This window comes from Diplotaxodon limnothrissa, linkage group LG15, assembly GCF_057381915.1.
Source record: "Diplotaxodon limnothrissa isolate DT_005_m linkage group LG15, D_limnothrissa_male_GT1.1, whole genome shotgun sequence".
Classification (NCBI taxonomy): domain Eukaryota; kingdom Metazoa; phylum Chordata; class Actinopteri; order Cichliformes; family Cichlidae; genus Diplotaxodon; species Diplotaxodon limnothrissa.
Genome location: NC_140610.1, coordinates 36,034,070 through 36,054,669, shown reverse-complemented (window position 1 = coordinate 36,054,669; position 20,600 = coordinate 36,034,070). Strand labels below are relative to the sequence as shown.

Genomic DNA, 20,600 nt, shown 5'->3' with positions numbered 1-20,600 from the left:
CCAGTAAAAAAGGAAAAATACACGCTGAAAGACACGAAAAACAAACGGATCGAGTATATCCGGGTTAAAGGTAGTAATTTTCTAACGTTGCTCGGGTTTGATTCACAGTCTATTTCCGCGTTGCTATCGTTTTAGCATCAAGCTACCTGGTCTCTGAAAAGTAGTTAACTCTAATTAATCACGACTTTTCAACACAGACGTCTATTCGACAAAAGGAGATACAGCTTCAAGGTCTCCGGGCAGAAAGTGTAAGATGGAAGCGAGTGGTTACATTTTGTTTTGCTTTGTTTCTTACGTTTTCTGTTTTGTGCTCTTCTGGTTTACCCAATAGCTAGCTTGCTCGTTTCTGTTCTGTTTAATGGGTGGCTAACATGTTAGCTCCCAGCAGCGCATCACAGCCACAGTGAGTTTTGTTATTGGATATAATATATATGCATATAATTATTGGATGGTTAGGCTTTGCAAAGTTTGGCGCTTAGGACACACTCTGCCAGAAGTTTTCTGTTAGCCTGTTATTAGCTTAGACCTTTTAAGTTTACTAGCATAAGTGTCAGCCTGGGCAGAAATAGTGAAACTGAGTCGCTGTTTCTAACGCGAATCTGCGTTTTTATGGTGTCAGTGAAACATAAAAATGTACAGATGTAGAGGACACGGATGTCAAAAATGAAACGCGAGGTTCTCACGGTGTCTTTTGTGGAGTCAAATGAGTCTAATCTACATTTAAGCTAGCAGTCAGAAGTTAAATACAGTGACACAACACTTTCTTGATGCCCTGACAGGTGTTGGGGAATATTCAGTAACATTTTAGCCTGAGGACTGTAAACGTGTAATTGGTATTTTAAGCACCTCATTGTCTCCATTTATCAGGCACTAAAGTTTTTTTTTTTTTTTTTAACCATATGTAATACATGTTTACATCATCAAGCTATGTTATTTTTTCTTGACTTGTATACTCTCACTGGACATTTATTTAGGTACACCGGGCTAGTTGGACTCCCTTTTGCCTTCAAGACTACCTAAAATCTTTATGGTATAGACTCAACAAGGTGTTGGAAATACTTCTCAGATATTATTGGTCCATATTGACATGACTGAAATTGTCAGCTGCACATCCATGATGCAAGTCTTTCACCACATCCCAAAAGCACTCTATTGGAGATCTGTGACTGTGGAGGCCATTTGAGTACAGTGAACTCATGTTCAAGAAACCAATATGAGATAATTAGAAGTTTGTGACACAGTGCATTATCCTGGTAGAGCAGGTACACTGATGGACATGCTCAGCGACAGCACTGAGGTAGGCTGTGGTGTTTAAACAATGGTCAAATAGTACCAAATTGGCCCTAAATGTGCCAAGGAAAAATCTGCCACACCATTAGGCTACCACTACAAGGCATGAAGGATCGATGCTTTCTTCCACAGTCAAGAATCATCGGACCAGGCAATGTTTTTCCAATATTATGTTGTGCAATTTTGTTGCGCTCATTTAAATTCAAGCCTCAGTTTCCTATTCTTAGCTGACAGGAGTGGTAAATGTGTGGTCTTCTACTGCTGTAGTCCTTCTGCTTCAAGGGGTTGTGAATCCAGAAATGCTCTACTGCACTATAACCTTTGTTTGTTTTTGTTTGTTTGTTTTTTGAGTTCCCGTTGCCTTCGTTTATGAAACAGTCTGGTCCTTCTCCTCTGACCTCTGACACAGAGAATTGCTGCTCATTGGATATCTTCTCTTTTTTTAGATCATTCTCTGGTAACCCCCAGTTGAGGTTGTGTGGGGATTTTCCACACAGGAGGAAAATCCCAGTAGATCACCAATATCTGAAATCGTCACACCAGCCTGTTTGACACCAGTAACCATGCTATGTTCAGAGTCACTTAAATCCCCTTTCTTCCACATTCTGATGGTCTGAGTTGCTGCCATGTTATTGGCTGATTAGTGTCAACAAGCAGTTTAACAAGTGTACCTGAAAAGGTGTCCAGTGACTGTATATCATTCTTACTATTCCCAGTGTGGCAAAATCCCTGAAGTTGGCTAACTTCTGGAAAAATACTGCCGTGTGTGCTGTACACTATGTTAAGGATCCAGGCAGCAGAACAGCCTACAGTGCTGCAGTAAAATGCGGAGTTGCAGTGTGAAATTTGCCACACTTATGACACAGACGCTGTAGTGTTCGAGTCATGCAGCTGAGTCACACTCGGTGAGGCTTCACATGAGAAATGCTCAGCTGGAATATGGCAAGCTGAAGAACAGCAGCTTCTCCATGAAGAAGTGCAGAGATGTGGGAGAAGAGCGGGGCCTCAACCCCAGTAACAGTTTCACTGTTCATAGCCTGTGAGCTTAGCTTAGCTTATGGATTGCTTTCGTTTCTGTTTGCTTCTGTTATTAGACCGAGTTAGACGAGCTGTCGCCATGCTGTTGAATTTCTGTGATCTGGAAAGAAAGTTTCCCAGTTTTTATTCGGTTGCCTGGTGTTTTACAGGGTGTCAGGTCTGGTTCAGTCTGGTTGAACAGTTAATGCACAGAGTAAAGAGGCCGAAAATTGAAGACAAAACAGAAGACGGCGAGGTAAGGTAGGTGAAGCTATCTGACTGTCATTTGGTTTGAATTTTCAGCTCAGTCAAATCATTTTGTAACCATTTTCACAGGTTTAATGAACAAAAAGTTTAAAATAGCTTAAAACTAGTATTAAGATTAACATGTTCATCATTAGAATAGAAGTATTTTCTGACTAATTTAATTAGCTTTGTAGATATTTGATCACAGACTGAATTATCTCACAAGCTAAAATACTGACCTGCTGGTGGGGTAAATGGACCAGTAAACACCAAAGTCTTTAACATCGGTGCTGAATTTCATGCCAATTAATAGCAGCATTTGTTGACTTTAAAAGATCTCTTAGAGGATTTATTTCAACTGCTTAAACCATGGGTGTCAAACATAAGGCCTGGGGGCTAAAATCGGCCTGGCAAAGCGATCCAGTCCAGCCCCCTGGTTAGCTTTGGAAGACGTGAAGCAGTCCGTAGTTGTTTAACTTTACTGTAGGTTTTGCAGCTGATTAGGATTTTCATTCATGTAATCATTATCACCCAAGTATCACACAGGCTGCTTGGACTTATGTAATTTGGGCTGTAAAATTACAAAATTATTCAAATCATTCAGGAGAAGTTGGGAAGCATACATGATAAAATCTAGGAGGAGCCAAATTTTCTGTCTGTGTTCAGGCAGCAGTGCCTTGTGAATGTTTTACTCCACCATGATTTCCCAAATAACCCCGATACTCTCTTCTTCTCCTGAATTTTGTCTCTAGTACAAGCGGTAGCAGAGTTATGGTCGTTTAAAGAACGGGCCCGTAGAAATTACATTTATTTTTCTTACATTGAGATTATTCAGGGATTAAATGCTTAGTTTAATATCTTTAGAAAGGGGAGTTTTAGTGATCTGGCCCACTTACAATCAAAGGGGTCTGTGTAGGGCCCATGATGTAAGGTGAATTTCACATCTGTGGTTTAGAGTGTTTCATATATTTAGGAGCCTAATGGTTTTGTTTTATTTGTGGGCTGAGCGTAGGCAGATCACACTAATCGTTATAAATGTCTGTCGACAGTGTGAGAGCAGCACTGGCAGGCATGACCGGGGTGGACGAGCTCTCAGACAGCACAGAGGTGGTGGAGATGGAGGACGTGAATTCCACCCAGTTCCAGGTGGAGAAACATACGTGGGACGGCCTGCGGAAGATCATCCACAACAGCCGCAAAAACACCGGCGTGGTTATCAACAAGGCACCGCACGACTTCCAGTTCATCCAGAAAGACGAGAGCAGCCCGCACTCTCACCGCATCTACTACCTTGGTGAGCGGCGGTTACTGAAACCTGAGGTCTGACACATGAATGGCTGAAATAACATGTCATTTTCTACAAGCGCTGTAAGAAGCCCGAGCTCACAGAGGCATTTTTTAGCGGCCGTGACTTGTTGGCTTGCAGATTCAGTGGCTTCCGTTCAGTCTCTTTGAAAGGTAGCACACGTCTGTGAAAAATCTGTGGATGCAGCTGGTGAGTCAGAGCTGCCAGCCTGCACCTGTTTTCGAGCTCATTTGATTTCCACAGAGCTGCACTGGCTTTAGTGTGTGCTGGAAAAAAATGTGGAACAACATTTTGCATTGTGGACATATTTCTGCTTTTTTCCCCCCCCTCGTCTTGCAGCTGTAGCACACAGGATTCTTGTAAAATGGCTGCTAGTTTTTGTTGCTCTGAGTTTTACATTTTGATACCTGGCTATAGTAAGCTGTGTAATGTTGACTAATTTAGTCAGCTATAACTGCTAACCATAGCTGATGGTTTGGTTATTTTGTCCGTTATAACCAGTCAGACCTTAACAGTTACCGCCTGGTCTGAATGCTCTTTTTATATTTAGACCTTCACTGTGACCAGAAGTGTGTGGTACATGTTGATCTCATGCCTGTTTTTTATCTTCGTGGTGTATTTATGCTGCATTGGCCATCATCCTTTAATTGCTGTTTGCCTCCCCTGACTGTCATTTAGCTGAAGTTACATAGTTTTGCTGTAGAGCCTTCCCAAACTGATTTAATAGATTTGTTGTTCAGTCTCAAATATAGCTAGCCGCACAAAAAACAAACCAAAAACACCTACCTCATGCTTTTAAAATAGCTTCTTACCCATGTTTTATTCCTTCCTTTCTGTGAACTGCATAGTTGGATTATTAGAACATTTTATAGCACACAAATGTGTTGTCTTTGTCAAACATCTGTGATGGCAAACATCAGCTGCCATTTTTCTTTTTTTTTATGCAGCCACAAGACAGCTGCACACAAAAAGCAAACTGTGCACTTACATGGACAAACCTTTTTGAAGAGTGATCATGTAAGACAAGACAGTAAGGGTCTTGTCTTGTTATTATTATCCTGTCTCCCTCCCCTCACCTCCAACCGGTCGCAGCAGATGGCGGACCCTCCCTTAGCCTTCACTGTGGGTGTTTTTCCTCCCCACTGTCACCAAGTGCTTGCTTAAAGGGGTCATCTGATTGTTGGGGTGTTCTCTGTATTGTTGTAGGGTCTTTACCTTACAATATAAAACACTTTGAGGTGACTGTTGTTGTGATTTGGTGCTATATAAATAAAACTGAATTGAATTCAGTCTTAAACCTGTCTCTGTTTAAGACCTTACTGCAGGCACAGGGGAAGACGTGCTGTGAATTGCCTCAGGGCGGAATTGAACCTGGGCCTTTGCATTAGCCCTATGGCCCAAGGGTTGCCTGCTCATCTTGGCACTCTGTGCGGTATGTTCCTCAGTAAGAAGCTTGTGTAAGCCAACACTACTGCTGCGAATGCCGGCCGAACCAGAGCGCCTACAAAAAGACCAGCTCGCCTTGCTTCGTCTGATGCCTTCTGTGGTATGTTTCCTGACAGGAATGCCTTACGCCAGCAGGGAAAATGCGTTACTCTACTCAGACATTCCCAAGAAGATCCGCAAAGATGCCCTGTTGGTTTTGTCTTGGAAACCAATGCTGGATCACTTTCAGGTGAGGAAGAATTTTTAGTCCTCATCTTGCTGTCCAATCGGATGTTTTGACATTCGTTTCAGACGTGTTTTTGTGCACCGTCATTTGAACAGTGCATTTATTTAATAACATTGGCATTCTTTAACAAAATATAAAACACTGTTGAGCAGAATGAAGTAGAAGGTGCAAAAGAGCCAAAAGGTAATGTCCCCAAATGAGGATGCAGGGTCGCAGGAGGTTAAAGGGACTTACTGATTTTTTTGCCTTTTATTTACAGTGATGATTTTAAAGTTTGTACTTGGTAAAACGTTTAAGAATTACAGGTGAATTTATATAAAAATATTTCTTAAAAGTTGAGAGCAAAGACTGTCTGACCTCATAAACACCATTAACTTGCATAAAACTTTACAGTGTGAATGCATGGAAGCTTCATGTCGGGCTCAAGTCAAGCACCAACCAGGTGAATCCACTGATCCGCTGGGTTTGACCGTGCACCTTCTCAGTTAGCAGCAAGTGCAGCCAGAAAGCAGAGGGATGGTCACTGGTGTCACAGGGCCAGCTACAACTGAGGGAATGTGCAGCGGAATTTACATTTGATTAAAAAGCGGTCATAATATAATGAATGAGTCTGACTACAGCTGTATGTTGCTGTTGTCAGCTGAGGGAATGCTGGATGAAACGGACTCTTTATCAGACGGCGTCTGGTCTGAGAGGCTGTGTAAAGGACCTGTGAAATATTAATGTGATGTGTTTTTTAATTTCCCCTGAATAAAACTATAGACCTGGAAATGTGTTTGATATTTCCCCTTTAGGACCATTTAATTATTTAGAGGTTTATTGTGAGCCATTTCCTAAATAATTGCACTTCTCCTTATGGAGCTTAAAACTGCTGTTGTAAATCTTCTCCTGAAGACAAATTAACTCGAACACTCAGGTCACATGAGACCACATGATTGATGTTAATTGCTATCCAGCTGGTCTGCACTGATTTCACAAACAAAGCGTGTTCCTGCTGAAGCGAGAGAACAGCTTTTATTTCCTGGTCCTCAGAGATGCTCTCTGTAATTTAGAAATTTGGTCATGTTTTGTTTGTATGTTTTTGTTTTTCCACGGCGTGAACGACTTTCTTTGACCTTGACTTTGGTCACTGTCACGTTGTGTGTTCTCTTGTCACTCCTGACCTCAGGCCAGCCCTCACCACGGAGGCTTCTCTCGGGAAGAAGAGCTGCTGCGAGAGAGGAAGCGTTTGGGGGTGTCTGGCATCACCTCCTATGACTACCACCGACCCAGCGGCCTCTTCCTGTTCCAGGCCAACAGCAGCCTGTACTACTGCCGTGATGGTGGGAACAGCAGCTTCATTGTGAGTTAAAGGCCAGTTAAGTAGGACTCTCACTGCTGCAGAGCACAGGCTGAAAATTACAGACCCGATGAGGCTAGTTGGGAAAGACATCTGATTTTTGTGCATCACTAAATATAAAAAGTTGAAGTCTCCCTTCACTCCATGTATCTTGAAGTTTTCTCCATCCCCCTCAACCCTGCAAAGCATCAGCAGGGATCAAATAAATCCATGATAATAATAATTTATTTAAAAAAAACCAAAAAACATCCCTCTGGCCAAAAATACAAAATCATCTAATTAAATAATGTTAGTAATAGTGATAAAAATACAATATAAACAGGAAAAAAGTCCTATTCCAGTGGGGACAAGTTGAGATGTGCCCTTCTCCACCACAGTCTTAAGTCCAACCTCCGGCTTTACCCCCGACACACAGCAGCATAAAAGAAAGCACTGGCCACCACAGTGTGATTAAAATATATGCAGCATCTCCTCACACACACACCAAAAGACCTCAGCTGCCACAGGAAGAAGAGGTGGCTCTGCATCTTATAATTAATGTTTTCTTTTTCTTCCCCAGACTTCTCCGATGAATCCCACAGAGATTACGAGCCAGAATTCAGGCACACGTATGGACCCCAAGATCTGCCCCGGTGACCCCAGCTTCATCGGGTTCATCAACAACAATGACATTTGGGTGACTAGTATTGAGACGGGGGAAGAGAAGAGACTCACCTTCTGCCACAAAGGTGTGAACTGTGACATTTATCAAGTTCCCTTCAACTTTTTCCTTTCTTGTAGTTGAAATGGTTCCCTTAAACCAACTAAATAGACTCAAAAGCATCTTTAATTCATCCTTTTCTCTCTTTCTTTGTTTATGGTATGTTTGGGACTGTGAGACAGTCGTTTATATTAGTTATTAAATAAGTCGTTGTTAGTTGTGGTGCATGAAGCCAGTGATGGCACCAGATATTTACAGAAGCATAACAGCGGCTGTTCAAGTCAGCCACAGCACCGTAAACTTAAATTGGAGGTCAAACCCTGGTAGGGATGGCACAGGTTGCCTAATGTAAGCTCACTCTCGTGTTTTGTCTCTCGGGTGTTTTTATTGTAGGTATCGATAACCCCAAAGAGGATCCTAAATCTGCCGGCGTAGCCACTTTTGTCACCCAGGAAGAGTTTGATCGCTTCACTGGATACTGGTGGTGTCCGGCTGCTCAAGAAGGTGAGTACATTGATTTCGTAGTTATCATTCATTAGAAAATGACTCACAATATTTATTAATACAGTTTTTGTGAGCCCGGTCGCTTCGTCATGAAATTATTTCTACAAGCTTTCATGTTCAGTTTCTTCCAAAGACCTTTAAATAATCCTCACAGCTGCTTACTTTTCTGGCTGTTCTCATTGGTTTAGAGGCAGACGGCGGGAAAACTCTACAGATTCTCTACGAGGAGGTGGATGAGTCTGAGGTAGAGATCATCCACGTTCCGTCTCCGGCTTTGGAAGAGCGCAAGACAGATGTGTACAGATACCCACACGCAGGTATCAAATCAGCAGAAACTTACACAAAAGTTCTACATATACTTCTACATGGCTTAACTCCTAATGCTGGGTGTAGCCTGTGTTTATACATGTGCTCCTGTAAAATGTTTGCTTATATTTTGGTACATAAATCAGCTTACTTTCTTTTTCAGGCAGCAAAAATCCTGATATCACCCTCAAAATAGCAGAAATACGAACAGACAGTCAAGGCAAAGTGAGTGCTCATTCAGAGTTCAGTGGGTTTCCCCCCCACAGTGAACGCAGCACTGATGTGAGCTGGTCTGATTGGTGTTTTTCTCTCTTCAGATTGTCAGCACACAGGAAAAGGAGCTACCTGTTCCCTTCACCAGCCTGTTCCCACGTGCAGAGTACATTACCAGAGCCGGATGGACTAAAGACGGGCGATTGTAAGCCAGAAAATAATAAATAGTTAAAAACAGGAAGCCCAGAAGTAAACTTGTCAGTAGAGGGCACATGTTCTCGTTGCATCACAGCTCTCCTGTGTTTGTGTGTCAGCGCGTGGGCGGTGATGATGGACCGACGGCAGCAGAATCTCCAGCTGGTCCTGCTGCCTCCTGAACTCTTCATCCCAGCGCATCAGGACGAAGCCAAAAGACAGGAGAGCCTGGAGGCCCTCGGAGACTCGGTCCACCCTTTCATCGTTTACCAAGAGACCAGCGACATCTGGATCAATGTGAGCACCAGCAGCACGTCTTTAGCGAGCCTGGTTGTTTCTCAGATTAGTTTCCCCTCATGTTTCAATCAGCCCGAGTGGCACAGAGGCAGATGTTTGCTGTGAAGTTTACAATATACAATATAATCCTACTCTGGACTTGGATCAAAAACATTTTGTTTGCCTTTCCTACACAGGTCCATGACATCTTCCATCCTTTCATCCAAACCACTGAGGACGAGATCACATTCATCACAGTAAACGAGTCCAAAACTGGCTTCTGCCACCTGTATAAGATCACCTCAGTGTTACAGCGGGGCAGCCATCACTGGGCCAAAGGCTACACGCACTCTGAAGGTAGCACCACGTGCAGACACACACTAACTCATCTGTACTGTTCATGCAGAACATCTTTGACATGGTTTTAAGTGAGATTTATTTATTTTATGAACAATTCTGTATTCCTGGGATGTTTCTGGGTTTGTAACATAGTTTTACTGTGTTGTTCTTACCGTGCCACTCACACGACCTATGTGACACATTTGCTCCTCTGTCATCAGATGATTTCAAGTGTCCAGTCAAAGAGGAGGTGATGGTGACCAGCGGGGAGTGGGAGGTGCTGGCCAATCATGGCGCAAAGGTAAAGCCCTGTACATGGGTTCCCACATTCACAGCAGCCACTTAAAACTATAGTTTTATACAAAATAACTTGTGCTGAGTACATAGAGTAGAGGTAGGCAATGTAGTGTCACTATTATATATTAATGTGATATATAATCAATGATATAGAATAAAAATACTGAAGGTTTTATAAGTGCAAGTAAATGAAGGGCATTTTCCTTCTTTTACAATGAGCTGCTGTCATTGACGACACACAGCCTAATTTGAAACAAGGTACCAGCAGCATTAATGTAACAGTAGTGACACAGCATACGTCACATGTAAGCACATAAGTAGTCGGTTAATTAAGCGCTGTGAGCAGAGTTGGTCGTCTTTATGTTTTTTTGCTCCTGTAACTGTTATGTCGCATCTTCTTCTACTGCTGCTGCTCTCTGCTCTGTTTCGGGGTCGCCAGAGTGGATCATCTTCCTCCATCTCATCCTATCCCTAGCATTCTCCTCCATCGCACCAATGATACACCAAACCTCTGTCTGTCTGTTCTTCCTCTTTTCCTCCAGCCTGGCAGCTCCATATTCAGCATCTTCAGTCTAATTGATCCACTCTCTCTGCACACACACAAAGCCATCCCAGCCTCGCCTCTCATACTTGTCTCCAAAATCACCCCCTGATCGAGCTCAGCCGATTTACTCATTTCTAATCTTGTCCATCCTGGTCACTCCGAACACAAATCCTCTTGTCGTCTTGTCAGCCGCACCGTCTCCAAACCTCGTAAACCTTCCCTTTCACTCTTGCTCTCCCTTCTGTCACCTCGACACTCGGGCCTGCTCCACCCTGCCTGTGCTCTCTTCCTCACCTCTCTTGTACTGTTGCATCAGCATGTATCTGAATATGAGAGTAATATTTCTACATTTTGCTTAAAAAAGACTAATAACACACAGACTCTCATGCAGATTAGAACAACCTAATAAAGGAGATACTTACTTACTGTTTGGTGTCATAGCTCAGCTGTCTTTTTGTTTGTGTGTAAACAAAATGTTCCAACAGTGTTTTTTTCTTGTTTGTGCAGCGTTCATCCAGCCCTCAGATTTGGGTGGATGAGGCAGCCAAGCTGGTTTACTTTCAGGGAACCAAAGACTCTCCTCTGGAGCATCACCTCTACGTGGTGAGCTACGACTCGCCGGGTGAAATCGTCCGACTCACCAAACCTGGCTTCTCCCACAGCTGCTCTGTGAGCCAGGTACCTGAATACACACTCGTGTTCCTCGCCAAATCTCCTCTGACCTTTCTACACCTGTCAACTGATTTTACTTTTTTAAAATCTAAGAGTACAAGCAGTTACTGTCTCATCGTTCCTTTTTTGCTGTTTCCTGTAGAAATTTTCACAAATTATGTATCGCCTGCTTTTTCCTGTTTTATCATTTGAATAGCTCTCTTAAGTGAGCGAGGCTTTAACAGTATTCAATAGTTTAATGCACATGAGAGAGCATGACCCAATGCAGTAAACTTCACATTCAGATATGTGTATGAAGTGTTTGTGTACACCTTGGCGATGCTTTCTAACTCTGCCTCATCTGTTTTCTTTCACACAGACCTTTGACATGTTTATCAGCCATTACAGCAGCCTGACCACTGCACCGTGTGTCCACATTTACAAGCTGAATGGCTCAGACAGCGACCCTCTGCACAAAGAGCCCCAGTTTTGGGCGAGCATGATGGAATCTTCTGGTACTGAATTCCCCTTAAAATCAAACAGATTTTTACACTTTTATCAGATGGTTTGACACCCTTGCCTCCCTGTTTGTTTAGTTTTCCTGTTCTGCTCATTAAAGATGGACAACAACTTAAAGATTTTGTTTTGGGGTTTTTTGTCGTCTCCAGCTTTCCCACTTGACGGCACACCTCCAGAGATCTTTAGCTTCACGGGCAAGTCGGGTTTCGAGCTGTACGGCATGCTGTACAAACCGGAGAAGCTAGTCCCCGGGAGGAAGCACCCCACCGTCGTCTTTGTCTATGGTGGTCCTCAGGTTTGCCCTCCAACTCCCACCCCATTCATAGGGCCAGATTTACTAAACGAGTCAAAATGGTGTGTGAGTGCAGTTAGCAATAAACTGCCTGTTGCAGATGCTAGTAAATCAGTTTGCACGCTTCATTTATATGACCTGATCCTTAATTTCTTTTCAACGTTAACAAAGGAACTCCACAAAAATGCTCACAACTTATCCAGAAAGTATTCACAGCACTTCATTTGTTCCACATTTTGTCATGTCACAGTGACATAAACACAAGTTTATTTTCTTCCAGGTGCAATTAGTGAACAATTCTTATAAAGGGGTGAAGTACCTGCGGCTGAGCACGCTGGCCTCTTTGGGCTACGTTGTGCTTGTTATCGATGGGCGGGGCTCCTGCCAGCGAGGCCTCAAGTTTGAAGGAGCTGTGAAGGACAGAATGGTAAATGTCTCGAGACAAACGTGTACGGGTTAAAGATGAAGATGCTCCCTCCAAACTCTCCTAGGTTTCCTAAAATTCAGGAACACATTAGCCTCTTTTCTTAGTTTTCTTCTGTAGAAACAAAACAGCCAAGTTCAATCTTTTCTCCTCTGTCCAGGGTCAGGTGGAGATTGAAGACCAGGTGGAGGGTTTGCACTACATCGCAGACAAGTACAAGTTTGTAGACCTGAGTCGCGTCGCCATCCACGGCTGGTCGTACGGCGGCTTCCTGTCCCTCATGGGCCTCATCCACAGACCCGACATCTTTAAGGTGAAAAAACATTTACTGTCAGATTTAGATCAGCCAACAAGCCGAAAACTAGAAGTTTGATGTGTCAGTTCAGTTTTTCCTCTTTGCTCCAGGAAACAGAAATACCCATTAAAAAATGTAAACACACATTTGTAAAACTCTCTCTTTGTTGTTTAATTAAAAAAATAGGTCTCCATCACCTGATAAATAACTCTTTAAAGCCCTAAGAGTAAATTATTTGTTCCATCAGATACATTTACCGTATCTTTTCTAAGGATGTGAGCGTTACAAAAATAAAAAAGCTGTATGGATGTTGATAATCCTGGTGCTTTAGGCAGTTTCTATAATTACATTTCATGCAGAGTGATTGCCGCCTCTGTTAGAGAACAGACCTGGAACTTCACTTTCAGTGAAAGGCAGAAATGATGACGCCGTCTCCCGTGTGATCTCTTTGTTGGTTAGGTTGCTATCGCGGGCGCTCCGGTGACGTTGTGGATGGCCTATGACACCGGCTACACGGAGCGATATTTGGACACCCCCGAAAAAAACCAGAGGGGATACGAAGCTTGTTCTGTCGCTCTGCACGTCGACAAGCTTCCCAATGAGTGAGAAACAGTTACTGCTTTAGTGCATTTATGACACATTATTATTCAGTTATTGTATGTTGCTGCATCCATCAGGCAGCTGAGACTATAATGCACTATTACCTCTGGCAGTACCATATTATACTTTGAGTTATTCATAAAATTCTGTATGAAGCAGCACAGGAAGAGACTCGCTATTTGGTGCTTGATTTCTCCGAGTGGTGCAACACATCAGTGTTTTATATGCCCTCTCTGTGATTAATACAGGCCCAACAGGTTGCTGATCCTGCATGGATTCTTAGACGAGAACGTGCACTTTTTCCACACTAACTTCCTCGTGTCTCAACTCATCCGAGCAGGGAAACCGTACAGCCTGCAGGTATGGCCACTGACTGATGTCTCGCGGGGTTCAAACCTGCGCACTGTTTAACGATGAGACCGGCACGTTTGAAGAAGCGGCAGCTTTGAAACGCTTGTTTGTTGTTTCTGTTTTTTCCAGGTTTACCCCAACGAACGACACAGCATCAGATGTCCAGAGTCTGGAGAGCATTATGAGATTACACTGCTGCACTTCCTCCAGCAGAACCTCTGATAAAGCCTTTTGACGCAGCAACCTTCCCTCCTCGCTTCCTGTCCTTCCTCCCCTTTTCTCCTCTTTCACATTCCTCCATTTGTCCACCTCCGCGTCGCCTCCTAGATTTTTATAATCTGTTGAATGCAAGCTATGCCAAATCTCATCACACCTTGACAGATATCTGTCTTAAAGGCACTTCAGCATTTTAGCATCAATAAATCATTACAGGGATCATATGCAGATGTCAGTACGATGGGCAGGTACTGCCTGGCACTGAGGAGACCTCTTGTAGCCTTCAGGCTGACGGAGGCTTTGGGGAGAGAACGATCGGTTGCTTTGAGCCACAAAACAAGCAGGGGGCGCTATTCGCCAGAAAGAAATGTAGCTTTGGGGTTTGTAGTCACAGTGGAGTGAGAGAGTGTCACAGTAATGATGATTGATGCTGAACATGCTGCACCAACACAATCAATTCATCAGCAATGCAAAAAGTGCATAAATGGACCTGCAGTGCCCAGTTTTTGAACCTGGTTTGTCTATTTTTTTTCTTTTTGGTGCCTTTTTTTTTTTTTTTTTTAAAGTTCTGCTTTTCTGGGTATCAACTGACAGAGATATCACTTTCCCCCCATGTGAATAAACACTGATGTGAAGCTAGTAAATGTAAAGCTCTGAAAGAGCAAACAAAACAGCGCTTAACCCTCCTTGTCACACACTTTGTAGTCTTTTTGTGCTTTGAGATTTCTTTCTCATGTGCTGTCAGAGATGATTTTTGTGTGGCATGCCAAGCCAAATGCCACATTTTTATTGTGTATTAATAAAATTTATACTTTTATTGTTATCTAATCATTCATAATGGGAATGCATAGCGACCCTTCACTGCTTCCCTCAGTCACGTGCTTTAACTTTTCTCTGGAGCTTCTTTTTCTTCTGCTGCTGAGGACTTTTGCACAGTACATGTTTGCCTTGGTGCCGACAAGCTGACCTGCATGATGTCTGGCAGAGCCGTTGGCAATCTGAGGTGCCTTGCAAGAGTTTAAGAGCGCCCGCTCACATCACCCATATCAGGGAACCTGTTAGAGTACCTCAAGTGTCTGATGAACATCTGTAAGATGAGCTGCCATGACATGGTGTCTGTACATGGTTAAATGTACTCTCAGATATTGAAGAAATAAACAGAAGTGAACAATCTTTTCCAAACTCTTCTCACCGGATTAAATGTGTTTTTAAAGGAGTTTCGTTGATCGTTTAGTGCAAAATTGAATTTATAGAATATACTCGTATAAAAATTTGTTAAAAACAGCTCCAGCACTCGCCACTTAAAGTGCTGCTGAAATAATTTTTGCTGACTGAGTGATTACGAGATCTGCCCAGCTTTCATCAGATAGACAGGCAGAACCTCAACACTCCCACAGTTACACACACAGGAGCTGCCTCAGTCATCCTATTATACTGTGATCAGTGTGGCTAACAGCTGTCAACTCATATCCACACCTACGTTAGGACTGTTGCTTTCAACCAGAGCACCACCTTGGCACTCCATAGCACCATTTTAACTATATTGTATTAAAAAAAGTCATCACACAAAGCAGAGTGAATATTATTTAAGGCAGTTCATTATTAAACTTAGGATGCAATTATTAAAATGGACTAAAAACACTTAAAACAGTAACTTAAACAGTGCATTGGGTATTTTTAAGTAAACTGAATTTAAATGTGTTCATGAAGACCTAATGCAGGACAGCTTCATTATTACAGAGCTGCAGAGTGATTTAGCTTACTTTCCAATTCTGTAATAATTAGATAATACTCTGATAAGAAAAATAAACCTTTAAAAGGTCATTGTTCAGTCTCCCAGGTGACAGGATTGTCAATATTAACTCTCTGGCCACTTTATTAGGGACACCTATTACTGCAAATATCTAACCAGCCAATCACATGGCATCAACCTAATCCATTTAGGCATGTAGGCATGGTCAAGGCAACCCAGTGATGTTCGAAGTGAGCATGAGAACGGTGACTTTAAGTGATTTTGCACATGGTTGTTGGTGCTTGGTCTGAGTATTACTCGACCTTCTCTGGGGTTTACAGAAAATGGCCTGAAAAGGAGCAAAATATCGAGTGAGCAGCAGTTCTCTGGGAGAAAATATCTTGTTGCTTTGATATCAGAGGTAAGAGGAGAATAGCCAGACTGCTGCGAGCTGATATGAAGGCAACAGTGACTCCAGATAACCACTTGTTACTGGGAAGGTATACAGATGAGCACCTCTGGATGCACGTGTCGGACACGTGCTGAAGCTGATGGGCTACAGGAAACTGGGGCTTTGGGTCACACCAGCTCACACAAACTGGACAACAAAGGATTGATGAAATGTTGCCCGGTCTGACATTTGGGTGGTGGTCACAGTTTGCACTAAACAGCATGAAAACATGGATCCATCCCAACTTGTATCAGCGGTTCAGGCTGCTGCTGTAATGGTGAGGGGAATATTCTTCCTTAGTATCAACTGGGCCCTGTTTAAACACCACAGCCTACCTGAGTCTTGTGTCCGATCATGTCCCTTTATGACCACACTGCTTCCAGCAGGATAACACACTGTGACACAAAGCTGAGGTCATCGCAAACTTGTTTCTTGATCATGACACTAAATACGCTGAACTCAAATAACCTCAACAGTCCCCAGATCTCATTCCAATCCCACATCTGTTGTGATGTTGCTGAACTGGAAATTTACACCATGGATGTGCAACTAACAAGCAGTAACTGTGTGATGCTGCCAGGACAACATGGACCAAATCTCTGAGGAATGGTTTCAGCAGCTTGTTGAATTTGAGCCGTTCTGAAGGAAATCTGGTGTCCAACCTGCTTCTAGCAATGTGTAAAGTGGCCAAATCTTTGCTCCCACCTCTAGGTGGCATAAAAACTTGTGTAGCTCCAATTGTTTGGCCTCAATTCAATTTGGCTTCAACTTCACTTTTATAGTCGGGTTTAAATGCAGTTTAATAGCTGCTCATTTGTGGAGCCAAGTTTCACTGCATACAGACACACACAATGACAGAAATGAATGCCTCATAAGTGAATAATTCTATTTGTTTATCACACTGAAATATAAAATAAAGAGCAAAGTCTAGACTGTCTTCCTGGAGTCATGTCATTCAGCCTCTTCAACCACAAACAAAGAGCCAGGACGTCCTGGTAAGGTAAACTTAAAAGTTTTATTTCCATCCACTTCATATAAAATATTCAAAGTTTTGTACAAATCTATAAAATAAGAAACTTCACATTATTTAAGTACAAAACAAAACAAATGGATAAATCCCTTACAAAGGGAATAAAGTTACACCCGTCAATATGACTGAACATGTCCAATGAGACAATGAGTTATAGCATGGCATAGCATCCATGTGTCTGACCCTGCAGTGAATCAGCAGAGAGCAATGATGTGCGTGTAAACACTCAGTCTGGTTTCAGTCCTTCAGTAGTTCAGCGTTTAAGTTAAAGTCATTCTCTCTTTAGCGCTCTGCTTTAATGGTTTGGGGATGGCGGTGTCATTTTTAGATGACCGGCGTTCAGAGAGTTGCTCTCTTGCTCTGTGGCCGTGGAGAAGGATGCCGCCTGCTTCTTGAGCTGCTCCCTCCTGCTTCTCCTGTCTCTGCTGGCTCGCTGCCCACGTAGGAGGAGATCATCACCGTCTCCGGTCAAACCTGAGAGGAAGAGAAGAGTGATGAGTTTGAGGCTGCACTTTGCATTTCTGCTCACAGTTTGGCGTTCGTTATTAATCTTTGGGAAACTTTCTCTGCCTTGGAAATAAAAGTATGTGCAGTCAACATGTTTTTAAAGCTGCTGCCCTCCTTTTCCTTGATCTTTGGACTGTGCTCGCACAGATCTGCCAACAAGTCAGCGCTATAAACTCAGGCGCAAAGGTGAACTTCTTATGTCACTTGTTATGATTCATATGTAGTTCATGCGTGTCTGCGCTCAAGGCTGCCGGTTTTGTTTAAAAGAGACTTGATGTCTGAAAGTGCTCTGAGGGTCTAAACTCTTCTGAAAGCAGCACAGACACACGCACGGCTTTAAACTTCAATAGCACAAATCTTACCTGATTCTGTGTGGATCTGCTGAGCCTCGCCCCTCAGTGCCATCTCTTCGTGTTTCCTCCTGTGCGCCTTTACTCTCTTATGCGAAATCTGCAGGACACAGAAACTTCTCGTTAAAGTTTTTTTGCTTTAACGTCTCAGGTGCTGGGGAACGGGTGAATTCGTGGATGTGGTGCGGCTCACCTTGTTCTGCAGTGCTTGTAGTTGCAGACTCTGCTTCTCCAGTTTGTCTTGCTGCAGCTTGAGTTTCTCCTCCAGCTGGTCCACGCGTTTGTCCTGAGCCAGCAGCAGCTGGATACAACAGGGAGAAACATCATCAGCTTTATGCAACGTACAACATCCACCGGTCTGCGATGGGAGGTGCTTAAATTTGGAATGAACTATTATTTAAAGAGAGAACTCTTAGTGGCTGCCGCTAAAAGGTTTAAAGGGGCTATTCAGGTCTATTAAAATGGGCGTGCACTGCTCTCATGTGTCTACCTGGTTAAAGAGCAGCTACAAAAGCCCTCTTTCCCCCTTCTCACCTGGATCACTGGGACTCCTGAGTGACCGCTGTCGTTGCTGTCCAGCATCCTTTCTGTAAGCGCTCCCTGCAGCCAGTCCATCCTGGAGTTTAAATCCGCTGTCTGCTTCTTCACCTCCTCAGCCAGCTCCGCCAGCCTCTGACTCTCCTCCGGTCCCTCACTTCTGGCCTTCAGAGCTTCATCTTGCTCCCGCTGTTTCCTCTCCAGCTCGGCCACCGTGCCGTTGAAGGTCTTCAGTTTGGTGTTGATGTCGCTCATCTGGACTTTGGCCTTGTCCACGTGCTCCTTGAGCCCCAGGCCGAGCTGGAGGAGGCCGTGGGCCACCACGTTCACATCGTCCCACGAGGCCTGTTTCTCCCGGCCCCTCCTGTCAGTGGGGAAACCAACTGCTGCGTGCACCAAAATGGTCACGAGGAGGATGAGAAGTTGAGGCATCTTCATCTTTGTAGGTCCGATCTGGTGTCAGTGCTGCGTCTGAAATCTGTCTCTGTCTGTTGTGTGTGCTGCTCACTGAGAGGCACTGAGGCTTTTTATAGCTCTGGTAGGAGAGGAGGAGGAAGAGGGGGCGGGGAAAGTCTCACAGTGAGCAACATGATGCAACGAGGGCCTGAATTTCTGGTTATACACTCACTGATGCAGAAAAATGACATGTTTACAGTTTTAGTTTTGAGGCTTAGTTTAGTCTTATGCTGATGATGTCATATTTTTGCCTCTTATTCCCACTCTGTTGGTTTCATTTGCTACAAAAACACTTTGACTCCCCGCTGTTCTCACTGCTGATTCGTTTACAAATCAACTATTTGTTTTATTATTTCTGTAACATCTGAATAAATGCAGATAATTTCCAACAGCTCAGGGCTATAAAATGTTCCCTTGAAATGACCCACAGATGCATGTGCCATTAAAAGCAGTTATTTCTTTTTCTTTTGATGGCTGTTTTATTAGATCTTAAAAGTCCTTTAAAGTCCCTATTTTCACATCTGATTGGCTTTTAAGCCGTCCCTAAAACAGTTTCACCCAAAAACCAATGATTCCTTTAGGATTTTTTCACGTTTAAGACTAAAGCCCTGATAGCTGAACTTAATGACCTCAGTGGGTGAAGACAGCCAGTTGCTGAATCAGGAATGCTGGTGAACAACAGAGGCTGAGGAGTCACTGTGAGAAGTAGGGGAAAGTTCAAGCCTTCGGGCCCTTTTACACACTCGTTCCCGACAACAGAAACCCCGCTCACGCAGACATGAGGAACGTGATGCTGATGTCCTGCCAGGCGCTCAGACTCACACACGCACGTGTCAGCGGCTCACGGCTCCTGTTTCACATTTAATCACACATTAGGCTCAGATACTGTACTTCTCTCAAAGCGCTAAGCAGCCATCCGAGAAATATGATGAAATGCACATGTCCAAATGTTTCTACACTCACTGTATGTTAAGGTATCACTGGATTAGAGTAAACTTGGGAGGTTTCATGCTGCGGGGAAGAGAAAGGCTGGAAAATGTAATGACAGCGAGGATTGTAGAGGGATAAGAGAGTCAGCCAACAACAAACAACTACACGTTCAACTAAAAGGTCAGTGTGGTTAATGTTTGACTGGAGTCACTAAGTAACAATATGTTGTTATGGTGGAAAATTAATACTGAAAAAAATTACTTGCAAGTAAAAGTGAAAGAAACCCTCGCTCTGACTCAGAAGAGCAAACTTGCATTTCCACTGTACATTCTGTCCAATCATAAAAAAGACGCGTTTCTCCTTTAGCCTCTTTTAAACCCTTAAAATTGTTGTTTATCCACATGTGTCATTATGCAGAGGTGCACTTCTCGTACCAGCAGGATTTGAGTTTTTACATGATGAACCTCTGCAGGGAGCAGGGTACTTCCTGGATGCTGGACACCCAGTGCACGTAGGCCTCCCTCCCGCTGCAGGCTGCTGTTCTGCACGTATCCTCCGAACCCGCTGCACTCAGCTTACGTGAACCAGACCATTGTCCTCAGTCGGATGCACAGGCGGGTCTCCGTCCTTACTCAGCTCTATCCGAACACTATGTTCGCATTAAACATGAGGCTGTGCTGCTTGCATGTAGCTCATGTCCCGTGAGGAGATAAATGTGACCCTGCGTGATGCAGGGAGCTGCAGGAGGGTCAGCACAGCCAGCAGACACAGGAGGAGGACCTGCGTAAACTGGGAACCAGTTTTTCCAGTCAGTCTGTGCTTCACTTTGGAATGACTCACTCAGCGTTTTGGGAACTAAAACAGACTGTATACAAAAGAGGCCAAGCTTTCCGACTTCTGTTAGTTAGCAGGCAATCATCTGTAAAAATGAAAGTACTTGAAGCCTCGCACATTTGTATTTTGGCCACCACCACGTTAGTTTCTTGAAGCCAGAAGTTACAAGTAACGGACTAAT

The 20,600-nt window shown here is 43.6% G+C and overlaps 2 protein-coding genes across 3 annotated transcripts; one reads left to right on the top strand and one right to left on the bottom strand.

The window, feature by feature from the left end:
- Positions 1 to 124: 124 nt before the first annotated feature.
- On the top strand, positions 125 to 14,747 carry LOC146617891 (dipeptidyl peptidase 9-like). Of its 2 annotated transcripts, XM_085372027.1 has the most exons (21): positions 125 to 248; positions 2,478 to 2,568; positions 3,603 to 3,847; positions 5,422 to 5,534; positions 6,700 to 6,873; positions 7,430 to 7,598; positions 7,964 to 8,074; positions 8,263 to 8,391; positions 8,544 to 8,605; positions 8,698 to 8,798; positions 8,908 to 9,085; positions 9,262 to 9,421; positions 9,625 to 9,704; positions 10,752 to 10,922; positions 11,275 to 11,410; positions 11,564 to 11,709; positions 11,987 to 12,133; positions 12,291 to 12,443; positions 12,885 to 13,027; positions 13,274 to 13,385; positions 13,506 to 14,747. In XM_085372027.1, exons 2-21 carry the CDS (start codon positions 2,513 to 2,515, stop codon positions 13,596 to 13,598), a joined length of 2,679 nt encoding a protein of 892 aa, XP_085228153.1. In that variant the 5' UTR covers positions 125 to 248; positions 2,478 to 2,512; the 3' UTR covers positions 13,599 to 14,747. The 2 variants fall into 2 exon arrangements, with proteins under 2 accessions (XP_085228153.1, XP_085228154.1); XM_085372028.1 differs by lacking the exon at positions 125 to 248 and having other exon boundaries at positions 2,512 to 2,563.
- Positions 14,748 to 16,802: 2,055 nt separating this feature from the next.
- On the bottom strand, positions 16,803 to 18,687 carry LOC146617890 (angiopoietin-related protein 4-like). The gene is made up of 4 exons (XM_085373067.1): positions 18,197 to 18,687; positions 17,856 to 17,963; positions 17,675 to 17,762; positions 16,803 to 17,279 (listed from the first exon to the last, which is right to left on the bottom strand). Exons 1-4 carry the CDS (start codon positions 18,635 to 18,637, stop codon positions 17,101 to 17,103), a joined length of 816 nt encoding a protein of 271 aa, XP_085229193.1. The 5' UTR covers positions 18,638 to 18,687; the 3' UTR covers positions 16,803 to 17,100.
- Positions 18,688 to 20,600: the final 1,913 nt, after the last annotated feature.